Genomic DNA, 16,023 nt, shown 5'->3' on the forward strand with positions numbered 1-16,023 from the left:
AAACCAAATGAGAATCTACAAGTACTTTAATGCAGAAGCAGCAGAACTATCAGGATCAGGCAATAACAAAATGGCTCTGAGCACTATGGGACTTAACATCTATGGTCATCAGTACCCTAGAACTTAGAACTACTTAAACCTAACTAACCTAAGGACATTACACACATCCATGCCCGAGGCAGGATTCGAACCTGCGACCGTAGCAGTCGCGCGGTTCCGGACTGAGCACCTTAACCGCGAGACCACCGCGGCCGGCAGGCAATAACAGTCGGAGGGATTGGCGACATGCGAATCACATTCAAGATTGTCTTGTGGGTAGCAGTCTGCCACTTGGAACAGGCCTAAGACCTAAACTGAGTGTGCTGTTTTATGTATAACATTCTCACTATAAATGTAAATAACCTTTTCAATAATGAAACCCACTAAAAATCCGAACTATGATTAGATAACAGACTGATCACTGGAAGTATTCAATTCCACCTGCCTGCTTTTGACCCACGATGTAATGGTGGTGGTGTGTGTGACATCACTATGGCGCAGTGTTTTTGAGTTGGTTCGTGTTTCTAGATATTGTCCTGTTGCATTTGACGGCACCCTTTGGTGATGGATATTGACATGTTGAGTTTAACATGGAGCACTGGGTTCATTTGAGTCTTGGTTATCACTATGTACCATGGGTTTATTTGAGTCTGGGTAGTCAGTAGGTCACACACCAAAACAAATTTGTCAGGAGCCTTCCTTGGTAAGTCTTTTTTTTTTCTTTTTGTTCTGTAATAATTGTGATATTTTGTCTGTTTTCTATTATTAGTATTTCAGTTGTGTTTTAGTCGAGCTAGTGGATATAGGGGCTCTTTGATTTTCAGATAGTTGTGTTCTAGTTTTTGTGGTGTTTTGTAAGTTATGCGGATGTGTGAAGTTTGTGGCTTTTTTATTTGGGGTTTATCACCAAGTACTGAACACTGCGTTTGAGCTTTAAGGTCAAGGAAAATGTCTGGTTCTGGATATCACAACTGCAGACATTGGTTTTTTGGTGTCATGGGCTCCATTTGGGCTATATAGATCAAATGGAGTGTACGGTTCCTGCTGGTTTTGTGGCTGTAGCATCATGCCATAAGTTGAGAATTTTTTTGTACAATATTTGTTTTTAGATGGTGCTGTTTTTTGTATTGTTATATATTTAGTTTATTCCCACCCTAAACCCCCTTCTTCTAGCAGTTGCCCCATTAGTTTCATTTTACTATCGGAGAGATGTTCTTGTGTTATTTTTATCTTTGTTCACGTTTGTTGGCATGTGTATGTATTGACAACATTTTCTGTACACAGGAAGTAGGTGTTTCCACCAACTGATGACATTACGGGTCAAGCAGATGGGTGGAATTGGATGTTTCCCTAATGCTGATTATAGGTAGTCAGATGGTCAAGAAGTTAAGTGTAACATTTTTTCAGTATGGTGGCAAAACTGAGATTGGTTGGATGTTTGATCTTTCTTTACATCCATTTTTACACAGAGGCTAAACTTCAGCTTATTTCAACCAATTGGAAAAGTTCCAGAGATCAACGTCTGGTTACACAAATAACCTTAAATTTTTCAGTAACAGTTGTGAAATGTAAGATCTTGTTTGGCCAGTGTTGCTTATACATAAGGTTCTTGCAGATATGCTGCTGGATTGCTGTGTTATTGGCAGAATATTTCAATGGGCAATGTTATCAAAATATTGTGCCAATAAGAATCAGCAAACCCAAAGCATACTCACAACAACAGTTATGAATTGCTATATTTTCACTGCTAATGCTAACTGACTGGAATAGTCTCTTTCAAATTCGAAAAGTGGCAGGGGTAAAATACAGGGAGTGAAAGGCTATTTACAATTTGTACAGAAACCAGATGGCAATTATAAGAGTCAAGGGACATGAAAGGGAAGCAGTGCTTGGGAAGGGAGTGAGACAGGGTTGTAGCCTATCCCCAATGTTATTCAATCTGTATATTGAGCAAGCAAGAATCCTCGCACGAAATACAAGCCATGTGTCTGTGATCACACTGTACCATGGCAGTATTCAGTCACTGCTGATGTACGGCATTATCTTTTGGGGGAACTCCATAGGTACAAACAAAACATTTAGGCTACAGAAAAAGATTGTTAGAATAATAAACCATGCTAAGTACAGAGACTCCTGTAGACCAATATTTAAAAATCTCAGTATACTGCCTCTTCCCTGCTTACAAATGTATGAAATATTAACTTTCACAAAAGGAAGTATTTTAAAAGATGGAAAAGTCTTCAAATATAACTGTGATTACCACCCTCATGATACTAAGCAGAAGCATTACTTACATGTCAATACAGTAAGTACAAACATTTGTAAGAGAGAAGTGTATCATACTGGCATAATGCTGTACAATCACATGCCATTCTATTTGAAACAGATGCAAAATTTACAAAAGTTTAAAAAACTGAAAGAGAACTTGCTTGACCATTGCTTCTATTCTGTTTCCGAGTTTTTAGAGTACCAGAAAAGTGTAGTGTAATTGCTCAGATATTCTTAATAAGTCTATCATTTTATTTTATTATATTAAATTTGTCATCATTATTCAACATGTATTGAATAATTTTTAATTATTTATCCTTTCAAAATAACAATGTGTATGATGATGTATATTCTGTACCAACCTGACTTGTCCTGCATTGTTTGTGCAAAATATGTACCTAAACACGATTTACAGGACCAATAAAGAAATACAAATACAAAAATAAAGGAAACAAAAGAAAAATTTGGAGTAGGTATTAAAATCCAGGGAGAAGAAATAAAAACTTTGAGGTTCGCCGATGACATTGTAATTCTGTCAGAGACGGCAAAGGACTTGGAAGAGCAGCTGAACGGAATGGACAGTGTCTTGAAAGGAGGATATAAGACGAACATCAACAAAAGCAAAACGAGGATAATGGAATGTAGTCGAATTAAGTCGGGTGATGCTGAGGGAATTAGATTAGGAAATGAGACACTTAAAGTAGTAAAGGAGTTTTGCTATTTGGGGAGCAAAATAACTGATGATGGTTGAAGTATAGAGGATATAAAATGTAGACTGGCAATGGCAAGGAAAGTGTTTCTGAAGAAGAGAAATTTATTAACATCGAGTATAGATTTAAGTGTCAGGAAGTCATTTCTGAAAGTATTTGTATGGAGTGTAGCCATGTATGGAAGTGAAACATGGACGATAAATAGTTTGGACAAGAAGAGAATAGAAGCTTCCGAAATGTGGTCCTACAGAAGAATGTTGAAGATTAGGTGGGTAGATCACATAATTAATGAGGAGGTATTGAATAGGATTGGGGAGAAGAGATGTTTGTGGCACAACTTGACTAGAAGAAGGGATCGGTTGGTAGGACATGTTCTGAGGCATCAAGGGATCACAAATTTAGCATTGGAGGGCAGCGTGGAGGGTAAAAATCGTAGAGGGAGACCAAGAGATGAATACACTAAGCAGTTTCAGAAGGATGTAGGTTGTGGTAGGTACTGGGAGATGATGAAGCTTGCACAGGATAGAGTAGCATGGAGAGCTGCATCAAACCAGTCTCAGGACTGAAGACAACAACAACAACAACAACGCTATATGTTCCTCCTCACCTCTGATTCTATGAATCTCCTTCACTATCTTTCACACTGTATTTACGTTGATACCTACTATTAAAAGCACTCACTCCAATGTCTGTATTACCAAATTCCCTGGTTTTGCAGTGTGTAGCACATTATGAATCTGGAATCTGGTTTGAAAAAAAAAAAAAATAAAAAAATAAAAAATATGCCTGGAATATGTTCTCTTCAATAATGCAAAGCCTTTTGAAATAAACAGCCATAGTCCAAATATTTGAAGCTGCTATGTAATCTGTTATCGTACATGGAATTTAGTTCTTTTTCTTTAAGTTGATGTAGCTGAAAATTATTATTGTGTGTGCCAATATAAAATTTGAAGCAGACATTGTCAAATATTCAGCAGCACTGCTCAAAACAGTTGCTTGGATACAGCAGGTGTGACACGAGCCGGGTGCATAAAATCTGTATTACTTTCGGATGGATTTACTACCCAGTATAAACACAGGAACACAACCTTCCAAAATTATAAAAATCACATAATACCTTTCTATTCCTTCAGTAGAATGGAATTTCTCAGTCTCATCATACGGCAAAGTTAAAAAAAGTAGTAGTATGAAATTCGTTAAGGCCTACATACCACAAAACATGGCTTATTTACCAAAAGTTATTGCTGAAAATGCAAGAACTTCTACATGTTTCACAAAGTACTATATGGCAAATGAAAAAGTGTTGCTCCATTGAAGAAAGGATGACAGGAGACTGCCCCACTCCTAAAAACACAACATTGTCTCTATGAGTATTACAGCATATTCAGAGTTACAGTTCACTGCAACTCTTGACCATCTAATGGCAGTAATTTATCAAACAGAAAATTTAGTTTCACAATTAACACTTTCTACCAGAAAAAGAATCTCTTACTACACTGATCCCTTCAGACAAATTGGAGTCACTGAACCTTCAAGAATCCACGTGGAATTATCAAAAGTTGAAAATAAGTGACAACTTGTAAAGTACGCCCACTGAAGTCAAGGTAGTCATATGGAAGAAATTCCCTGTTCCAAATCTAGTAAAAAAAACATGCATTTGCTTGGCTATTCAGTCTGGTGTATCCTTCATCCAAGTACTCCTGCAATTAAGCATTCACCTAATATAGATTGTTTTTGGAAATTAAAAATAACTCAGAAATATCAGTTGCACCGTCCATAAATTTAAGATTCATAGTAATGATACTGGTGACAACTAGGACATTTTTGCGTTTTAGCAATATTATAGTGTAGAAATATGTGAGCAGCATGAAATGCATTATTTAATATAACACACATTATAAATTCTGTACAAATAGTTATCACTTCAAACAGGTAGATGTACGGTACAATAATCTACATATTAAGGTAATAACGCCATTAGCTGTTAAATGAACTGAACTGCACATTGCTATGAACAGTGAACAATATCCCTTTGTGTAGTAAACTTCAAGCTGTCAAATACTTCTTCCCATACAACTGTGCTTTCCTATCAAATGATGGACAATGAATTTGAGTATTCGGCTTATAAAACGGATTCATTAGATATTTTATGTATGTTTCATACATCTCCATGAAAAAGTTCTTAATGCCGTCTTCATTCTTCACGTCGTGAACCATAACAAACCTCATGTGACTTGCAGTAACAAACGCTGACACAAACCACTGATTGAACTTATCAATGGACTTTAAATACATACTGTTTGTCTTCCACATATGCTCATCCACTAAGTCAAGGGCAGCATGGGCAATAAATTGATTGAGATGTCTATGATCTTCTTTCTTGACGTCTTTCGTTGCTGGTGTAAATTCCATTTCAAACACTGGATTGTCCATATGGCCAACTATAACGAAGTAATAACTTCCCGACATCGTTATTTCTGTAAGTGTCAGTTCTTCCTGCGTGTTTGATGTATGTTCCTCCTAGAAAAATCGGGTAGGTCTCGCCTCCAGCACGTTGTTTATTTCAGCGTCCATGACAGTTCTCAGTCAGCTGGTTGTTGTCACATCACGTGCAAACTAAACTGATGATTTCTTTGTTCAGAGTCTGTTAAAATACGACACAGCTTTTATTGGTATCAGATTATACCACCCATCTATTTCCTTAACACTACATGACATGTACTTCCGTTTCTTCCTACTTTGTTTTTAGTTTGTTTTGTTTTTAGCTTTGCTTATAACCACTGATGAAGAGAAAATCTTTGGCCAGAGAACTCCAAGGAGGTTCGCTAAACTCTTGAAGGTGTAAACATTGACAGTGTTATACTATCTTTGCGAAATCTTCAATGTGGTTTACGAAATTTAGTTTGAATGATGTGAGGGGGTTGAAATATAGTGCAAAATGACTGTTATTTCGTTTAGGCGACATCTTATCCTATTTCCACCACGGTAGCCGTAGAATTACGAAACATAAATGCATGTGTTCCGACATTACAAATTTCATGAGGTAATCTTGAACCAGAATATTATCAGAATTTTGAAATTACCACTTATTTCATATAGCCAGAGTAGGCTGACAGAAACATTGAACAACTTATTGTTGAACATGCCGAAAGTTCCAAACCATACCGCCGTCCTGAAACAGCAGAGACAAAAGCTGAAAGAAAAAGGGAAGAAGTATGTGCCTGGTACAGTTAACATCAAAGTACTTGGAAGTGGTGCGAAAGGGACGTCGCGGTCATTGTATGTATTCACGGATCAGTCAAGGTACGTAAACATACACATTAAAATTGTAATTCTATGATGTAAAATTTTATCGTCCAGATCAAGTGTTGAAAGATGATCAAGGACCAGATTACAAGGGAACATGTTAAACTAATTGCTAATTTTCGATTGAGGAGGAGATAGGGTCTCTTTCTAAAGATTTCACAAACGAGTGGACCGATTAGGGGATGGATCAAGCAGTAGGGAAGGGGCTAATGTTTGTGTGAAATGGCAACGATAGCTTTGGGGGGGGGGGGGGGGGGGGACATGGCGTAGCAGAGTCTGTGTTGACTGCCTTGGCTGACGACATTTGAACTTGGTTGTCATGAGACTTTATTTGAAGTTAAACTGACATCTTGTGTAGGTTACATAATCACATATCGGTGCGGGGAATCACACTAAGCATAGCCTTGGCATCAACTGGAAATTGAAGCGAAATTGGTAGGGCTGATATAAATAATCTTGTAGGGTAGGCACTCATGAATGGTGAAATGCCAGTGGTTGCTGCTGGTTCCTTTTTAAGCACTTGGTTGGAAGAAAGAAACAAAGATCTAAGTAGATGTTTTTAGTACAAATTGTCTTTCAAATTCTTCCAGTAAAAATTAATTGCAGTAACTACTAATATCATTTGATATAAATGCTACTGTGAATTTTTAAGCTGTGGTAGCTGGCTCTTCAAAAACAGACATTGATAATATCTTTATAGAGAAGTCTAATAAACAAAATTACAATACAAAATCAACAGTCAGTAACGAGGAAAGTGCTAATACGCACAGTCTCCCCTCATACCTGATCATAAAATGGACAAACCCCAGAGAACTTTAAACCATCAAAAGTAATGAATGGAAAAGAGAATAAATGTGGGGTGAAGCTGATTCTAGTGACAACTATGGCATCACCTCTCCCCACGTCACTCAAAGATCCCCACCCCACACGCACATCAACCACGGGATTTTAAACCTATGTCCATAGACATTGTAACACTCATATTAGTGACAAATGGTGATTCAGAGATGTGACTGACCTACCACTCTTGCCTCTTCATTCTCCTCCAGGAGACTCCAGAGCAATCATTCAGTGGAACTGCACCGGTATTACTGGAGTGGCTCTAAACTGTGACGGCTGTTACTCTACTCAGCGATCTGCATAACCCTACAAAAAAACACTGTCATCTCACTGTAACTAACCTACCCACAAATACGTGTATTACCATGCCACTCTCAAAAGTGTATCAGGAAGGTGTCGTCACACTCATTCAAATTGGTATTAGAAGGGAATGGGTGCCTCTTCATATATTTATTTATTTATTCATCTTTAAGCATTTACATGCAATTGATGTCGTCATGAGTAATGTACAATTTACATATTAAGAAATATAACTATTGTGAGGTATCACACAAAGCTATAGTATACATTTTAAAAGAACATACATAATAAAGGAATACATTTGATACATAAAGATATCCCACATAACCCCAAAAGCGTGCGTTTTAAAGAATGTGCATAATAAAAAAAATACATTTCATACATAAGGATTTTTCCACATGTTTAACAATTAAATGTGGAACTACAGAGACAAATTAGCTTAGGAAGAGGTACAAACAGAGTTGCAAGTTGTTTCGTAAGTCAGGTCTATTTTTGAAGAGTTTTCAAATTCTTTAACACTGTAAAAAGCTTTGTCTTTCAGCCATTTTTTAGTCTTACTTTTAAATATATTAAGAAAGACACAATGTGCCTGCACAGGTAATGTGTTGAAAAGCCTTATTCCCATGTATTCATAACTGTCTTGTGTTTTCTTGAGTCGAGTTGTTGTTATGTCTGTCTTAAATGTTTGACGAGTGTTATGATTATGAACAGACTGCCTAAGGTTGTAACTGTTAGTTTTCTTTTATGTTCAAAAGGCAGCTGTATATAAAAAGAGAAGGGACTGTCATTATCTGTAATTATTTGAAGTATGACCTACATGTTACATTATTTTTGGTAATCCCAGAGATGCTCCTGGTGGCTTTCTTCCGCCAAATAAAAACTTCCCTGGACCATGGAGAATTACACCATAGAAGATTACCATAGCTAATATGGCAATGAAAGAATGCATAATAGGAATTAATCAGTAGGCTTTCAGAAACACAGGTGCGTAATTTTTTCAGTAGATAGATAACTCGCGAAAGGTTTCGAGATATGTTGTCTATGTGACTCTGCCAGGTTAATTTCATATCTGAGCTAGAAGCAACAGTTATGCAAGTTTAGACTATCACTGACATCACCTTCTGTGATATTTAACAATTTCCAGGCTGTTGGTTGGTTGGTTTGGGGGATTAAAAGGACCAGACTGCTATGGTCATCGATCCTTCCAGACTGTAATAGTCCCGTAGCTACTATGATGGGCGCTTCAGAATGTCAACTGGTAAATATATATATCCATAGCCTCCGCATCAGGAATCATTGACAATGTCTGCGGAGAAGTCTCTGCTACGATCATTCACACTTCTAAACCAGTGTTCCCAGTTTTCATAGACCCTTACTATTGGCTGCCAGTCAGGTGATGTTCCAAAGAGGGGATTATTTACCATTACGACCTCCTCTTGCAGTCTGACGACGAGCCCCGTGTCAGTCTAGAATAGCGGGGTGTTCATTTCATCCGGTGCATTTACAGGGGACCCAAAGACAACAGGGTTGCTAGCGGTGCCTTCATCTTGGCCTTTGAGGGTGAGCCATTGACTGAAAAGATCAAGCTGATGGTTTACCACTGTGACGCTAAACCATAGGTCCCTTACCCTATGCAGTGCTTTAAGTGCTGGAAATACGAGCACATGTCTTCCCACTGCATTTCCAGCACCACATGTCGAGACTGTGGACGCCCACTGCATCCAGATACTCCATTTGTGCCTCCTCCCACATGTACTATCACCTGTGGAGAGCAGTACTCCTGCTCGCCAGACTGCACGGTACTCCAAAAGTAGTGAAAAATTATGGAGCACAAGACTGGACAAGTTGATTTACCAAGAGGCTAAACGTAAATTTGAACGATTTCACCCCATTTGGTTGACATCCACATATGCTGCAGCTACATTACCATCTCTGTCATAAGTATCAGTTGTACCGCAAGCAGTGGGCCTTTCCGGTCTCCAAAATATGTTCGCCCCCTTGGTAGTAGAGGGAAAAAGTGTCTACTTTGGGAGCAAGGCCCCCTTAAACGAAGGGAGGGACCGATGGCCTTTGTAGTCTGGTCCCTTCAACCCTCACAAACCAACCATCAAATGCAGGGGACATCAGTACCCTCCCCCCAGCTGGAGAAGCAAGAGCCTCCTCCGGCTTCTCTTGTACGGAAGGGTTCCATTGAGACCCTCTCTCCCAAGCTCTCCACTAGTGCCAAGGTGGACACTCACTAGTGGCTAAAGGAGTCAAAAGCTGCTGGTCGAAGAACTTCACGGTCTTCCTCTGTGCCTGAAGCTACTTCGTAGAAGTCCTCCCAGCAAGCCTCTAACAAGAAATGAGAGGGGAAGCAAAGAAAGAAGTCTCCTAAGAAAAAGGACCCTCTGGTGGCCCCAGCACCACCACTCCCTACCAATGCTGCATCTGAGGATGAGGCGGAGATCTTAGCATTCCCTGAGGACCTGAATCTCACTGATGCCTCATCCACAATAGGTGTGGATACAAATACTCAAGCGGTGGCAGCAAGTGACCCAGATGTGTAACCTGCCTCCTTGCATGCTTCATGCATTCCCAGCCTCATGATAATGTCATCCTCCAGCGGAATTGCTGTGGTTTATTCCACCACCTGGCTGAGCTGCGGCATCTCTTAAGCTTTACACCTGCTTTCTGCATTGCCCTCTAGGAAATCTGGTTCCCGGAAATGTGGACCCCTGCCCTCTGCAGGTATAGGGCATATTACAAGCTTTAGTTTGTGTCTGTCCTGAACTCAGTATGCAGTGAACCTGTGCCCCTTCAAATCCCTCTTGAAGCTGTGGCTGTCAGGATAAGGACAACACAGGAAATAACTGTATGAAACATATATCTTCCTGCAGATAGTGCAGTACCCCTGAACCCATTGGCTGCACTGATTTATCAACTCAATAAACCTTTCCTACTTTTGGTAGATTTTAACACCCATAACCCCTAGCTAACACTTGGTTTAAGAATCATTAAAGAAGGTTGTATACATGGAAGAACCCTGGATATACTAAAAGATATCAGATAGATTATATAATGGTAAGACAGAGATTTAGGAACCAGGTTTTAAATTGTAAGACATTTCCAGGGGCAGATGTGGACTCTGACCACAATTTATTGGTTATGACCTGTAGATTAAAACTGAAGAAACTGCAAAAAGGTGGAATTTAAGGAGATGGGACCTGGATAAACTGAAAGAACCAGAGGTTGTACAGAGTTTCAGGGAGAGCATAAGGGAACAATTGACAAGAATGGGGGAAAGAAGAAGAATGGGTAGCTCTGAGGAATGAAGTAGTGAAGGCAGCAGAGGATCAAGTAGGTAAAAAGACGAGGGCTAGTATAAATCCTTGGGTAACAGAAGAAATAATGAATTTAATTGATGAAAGGAGAAAATATAAAAATGCAGTAAATGAAGCAGGCAAAAAGGAATACAAATGTCTCAAACAAGAGATAGACAGGAAGTGCAAAATGGCTAAGCAGGGATGGCTAGAGGACAAATGTAAGGATGTAGAGGCTTATCTCTCTAGGGGTAAGATAGATACTGCCTACAGAAAAATTAGAGAGACCTTTGGAGATAAGAGAACCACTTGTATGAACATCAAGAGCTCAGATGGAAACCCAGTACTAAGCAAAGAAGGGAAAAGCAGAAAGGTGGAAGGAGTATATAGAGGGTCTATACAAGGGCGATGTACTTGAGGAAAATATTATGGAAATGGAAGAGGATGTATATGAAGATGAAATGGGAGACACGATACTGCGTGAAGAGTTTGACAGAGCACTGGAAGACCTGAGTCGAAACAAGGCCCCCGGAGTAGACAACATTCCATTGGAACTACTGACGGCCTTGGGAGAGCCAGTCCTGACAAAACTCTACCATCTGGTGAGCAAAATGTACGAGACAGGCGAAATACTCTGACTTCAAGAAGAATATAATAATTTCAATCCCAAAGAAAGTAGGTGTTGACAGATGTGAAAATTACCGAACAATCAGTTTAATAAGCCACAGGTGCAAAATACTAACACGAATTCTGTACAGACGAATGGAAAAACTAGTAGAAGCCGACCTCGGGGACGATCAGTTTGAATTCCGTAGAAATACTGGAACACGTGAGGCAATACTGACCTTAAGACTTATCTTAGAAGAAAGATTAAGGAAAGGCAAACCTACGTTTCTACTATTTGTAGACTTAGAGAAAGCTTTTGACAATGTTGACTGGAATACTCTCTTTCAAATTCTAAAGGTGGCAGGGGTAAAATACAGGGAGCGAAAGGCTATTTACAATTTGTACAGAAACCATATGGCAGTTATAAGAGTTGAGGGGCATGAAAGGGAAGCAGTGGTTGGGAAGGGAGTAAGACAGGGTTGTAGCCTCTCCCCGGTGTTATTCAATCTGTATACTGAGCAAACAGTAAAGGAAACAAAAGAAAAATTCGGAGTAGGTATTAAAATCCATGGAGAACAAATAAAAACTTTGAGGTTCGCCGATGACATTGTAATTCTGTCAGAGACAGCAAAGGAACTGGAAGAGCAGTTGAATGGAGTGGACAGTGTCTTGAAAGTAGGATATAAGATGAACATCAACAAAAGCAAAAGGAGGATAATGGAATGTAGTCGAATTAAGTCGGGTGATGCTGAGGGAATTAGATTAGGAAATGAGACCCTTAAAGTAGTAAAGGAGTTTTGCTATTTGGGGAGCAAAATAACCGATGATGGTTGAAGTATAGAGGATATAAAATGTAGACTGGCAATGGCAAGGACAGCTTTTCTGAAGAAGACAAATTTGTTAACATCGAGTATAGATTAAGTGTCAGGACGTATGGAGTGTAGCAATGTATGGAAGTGAAACATGGATGATAAATAGTTTGGACAAGAAGAGAATAGAAGCTTTCTAAATGTGGAGCTACAAAAGAATGCTGAAGATTACATGGGTTGATCACATAACTAATGAGGAAGTGTTGAATAGGTTGGGGAGAAGAGGAGTTTATGGCACAGCTTGAGTAGAAGAAGGGATTGGTTGGTAGGGCATGTTCTGAGGCATCAAGGGATCACTAATTTCGTATTGGAGGGCAGCGTGGAGGGTAAAAATCGTAGAGGGAGACCAAGAGATGAATATACTAAGCAGATTCAGAAGGATGTAGGTTGCAGTAGGTACTGGGATATGAAGAAGCTTGCACAGGATAGAGTAGCATGGAGATCTGCATCAAACCAGTCTCAGGACTGATGACCACAACATCAACTCCATGTGAGGTGACACCATGCTTTCTGGCCGAGGTAGAGATGTCAAAACTTTACTGTCTCAACTCCACCTTTGCCTCTTAAGTACTGGGGCCCCCACACATTTCAGTGTGGCTCATGGCACCTACTCGGCCATTGATTTATCCGTCTGTAGCCCAGGACTTCTCCCATCTGTCCACTGGAGAGCCCACGATGACTCATGTGGTAGTGACCACTTTCCTATCTTTCTGTCACTCCCCCAGCACCATTCCCCCAGATGTCTACCAAGATGGACTTTAAACAAGGCGAACTGGGAATCTTTCACCTCTGCTATTACCATTAAATCTCCCCCACATGATACCATCGATGTGGTAGTTGAGAGGGTGCCTCTGGCGAAAGTCAGTACCTTGGTGGTCACCCGAAATCACTGAGGCTATTAATGAGCATGGCGAGCTGTACAGTGACATAAGCAGTACTGTTCCCTAAAGCATCTAATAGCTTTGTGCCCGCATTCTCCAGCTTATATAAAAAAAAAAAAAAGACGGAAATAACAATGTTGGGAGAGGTACGTCTTGACCGTTGGGTGCCATACATCACCTTCCCAAGTCTGGACGAAGATCATACGTGTTTGTTGATACCAGACCCCGACAGGTATCACTGGCATTAACATCAATAGCATATCAATGGCATGTTAACCACCAACGCAAACACAATTGCTGAGCACTATGCTTGAGCCTCTGCGTCGGAGAATTATCCCCCAGCATTTCGCACCCACAAACTGCGGATGGAAAGGAAAGCCCTCTCATTCGCTGAACATCACAGTGACCCCTATAATGCTCCATTTATAGAGTGGGAACTCCACAGTGTCCTTGCACATTTCCTCGATGCAGCTCCTGGGCCAGATTGGATCCACAATCAGATGATCAAACATCTCTCATCTGACTAAAAGCGACATCTCTTTGTCATCTCCAACCGGATCTGGTCCGGAGGTGTCTTTCCATCGCTTTGGTGAGAGAGCACCATCATTCCACTGCTCAAACTGGCAAATACCAGCTTGATGTGGATAGCTCTCACCCCCATCAGCTTCACCTACGTTCCTTGTAAGCTCTTAGAATATATGGTAAATCGGCAGTTGTGTTGGGTCCTGGAGGTTTCTGCCAGGGTTGCTGTACCACTGATAACCTTGTCTCCCTCGAGTCTGCGATCTGAACAGCCTTTTCCAGACGCCGATCCCTAGTTACCATCTATTTTGATTTACGAAAAGCTTACGACACGACCTGGTGACATATCCTTGCCACATTATATGAATGGGGTCTGTGTACGGGTGCCGATGACCGCGCAGTTGAGCGCCCCACAAACCACTCATCAATACTGCCTTCAACAAGCTTCAGCACAGTAATGCAATCTGTGTAAGCCATGCAAACTTTACACTTGACATTGTTTGGCTTCAGTAGCTTTGGAATTGTCTTGTGCTATATAGTAAGTCTACATTTAAGTGTCTGAGGTAAGATTTTTAATTAATGTGTAAAGAAAGAATGGATAAAGTTTTTGGGCCAAGTCTAGGGTACAGTTGCAGCTCCCAGCTTGAGCCTAAGAACACATCTTACATTGCTGTGAGTGACATGAGCAGCAGTCACATTTATGATCTTGGATCTCAGTGACATTTTGGAGTTCTTTTCTAAACACGGCACAATTGCATTTTGGATTTATTCTTTTGATAACACACTCTGTACTTTAGCTATATAACTCAATTCAAGCTGTTGTTTTCTACATTTTATTATTTTTCATGGGTTTTTATTAGGTATGTATTAGGATTTTTCTTTTAAGATTTATTTATTTTTTGGTATCACTGTGTGTTTGAGCTACATAGTTAACTATTAGTTTTTGATCCAAAATTTCATTTTGTTTGTAATTTTTAGTTATGTCTTGTTCCTGTCTATTGTGTTTCCTGTGTTTTACTATTACTGTGTTGTTGTTGTGGTGGTGGTGGTGGTGGTGGTGGTGGTGGTGGTGGTCTTCAGCCTGAAGACTGATTTGATGCAGCTACATGCTTCTGAATTTGCTTACTGTATTCATCTCATAATCTCTCTACATTTTTTACCCTCCACTCTTTCCTCCATTACTAATTGGTGATCACTTGATGTATCAGAATGTGTCCTGTCAACTGATCCCTTCTTTTGCTCAAGTTGTGCCACTAATTTCTTTTCTCCCCAATTCTATTCCGTGCCTCCTCATAAGTTACAATATCTACACATCTAAACATAAGCATTGCTCTGTAGCAACACCTTTCAAAAGATTGTATTATTTTCTTAACTGTTAATCATCCATGTTTCACATCCACACATGGCTGCACTCCATACAAATACATTCAGAAAAGACTTCCTAACAGAAAAATATTATATTCAATGTTAACAAAATTCTCTTCTTCAGTAATGCTTTTCTTGCTGCTGCTAGTCTAAATTTTATATCCTCTCTACTTCAGCCATCATCAGTTATTTGCAGCCCAAGTAGCAAAACTCTTCTACTACTTTGTCTCATTTCCTAATCTAATTCCCTCAGCATCACCTAACTTAATTTGACTACATTCCATTATCCTTGTTTTGCTTTTGTTTATGTTCATCTTATATCCCTCTTTTCAAGACAGTTATGTTCAACTGCTTGTCCAAGTCCTTTGCTGTCTCTGACAGAATTACAATGTCGTTGGTAAACCTAAAGGTTTTATTTCTTTTCCGTGCACTTAATTTCCTACTCCAAATTTTTGTTTCGTTTACTGTGTGCTCAGTGTAGAGATTGAATAATGTCAGGTGTAGTCTACAACTCTGTTTCACTCCCTTCTCAATCACTGCTTCCATTTCATGCTCCTTAACTCATATAATTGCTGTCTGGCCTCTATAGAAGGTGTAAATAGCATTTCGCTCCATGTGTTTTATCCCTGATGGCGTCACCATTTCAGAGAGTATTCTAGTCAACATTGTCAAAAGCTGTCTCAAAGTCTACAAATGCTATAAATGTAGGTTTGCCCTTCCTTAACCTATCTTCTAAAATAAATCATGGCGTCAGTACTGCCTCATGGGGTCCTATCGTATTCGGAATCCAAACTGATCTTCCCTGAGGTTGGCTTCTAACAGTTTTTCCATTCTTCTGTAAAGAATTCGTGTTTGTATTTTGCAACCAAAACTTATGAAAATGATAATTTTCGCACCTGTCGGCATCTGCTTTCTTGGGAATTGGAATTATTACATTCTTCATGAATTGTGAGGTTATATTGCCGGTCTCTTACATCTTGCACACAAGATGGAAGAATTTTGTCATGGATGGCTC

General features: G+C 39.7%; 1 protein-coding gene across 1 annotated transcript in view; it reads left to right on the forward strand.

Moving 5' to 3' along the window:
- Positions 1-3,296: 3,296 nt before the first annotated feature.
- The window catches only part of LOC126335572 (ribonuclease Z, mitochondrial), a 108,908-nt gene continuing 96,181 nt past the window's right edge, over positions 3,297-16,023 (forward strand). The window contains exon 1 of the mRNA XM_049999001.1: positions 3,297-6,320. Within this exon, the coding sequence (XP_049854958.1) occupies positions 6,028-6,320 (293 nt within the window). The 5' untranslated portion in view covers positions 3,297-6,027. The remainder of the gene's footprint in view (positions 6,321-16,023) is intronic.

The sequence above is a fragment of the Schistocerca gregaria genome, chromosome 2 (assembly GCF_023897955.1).
Source record: "Schistocerca gregaria isolate iqSchGreg1 chromosome 2, iqSchGreg1.2, whole genome shotgun sequence".
Lineage (NCBI taxonomy): Eukaryota > Metazoa > Arthropoda > Insecta > Orthoptera > Acrididae > Schistocerca > Schistocerca gregaria.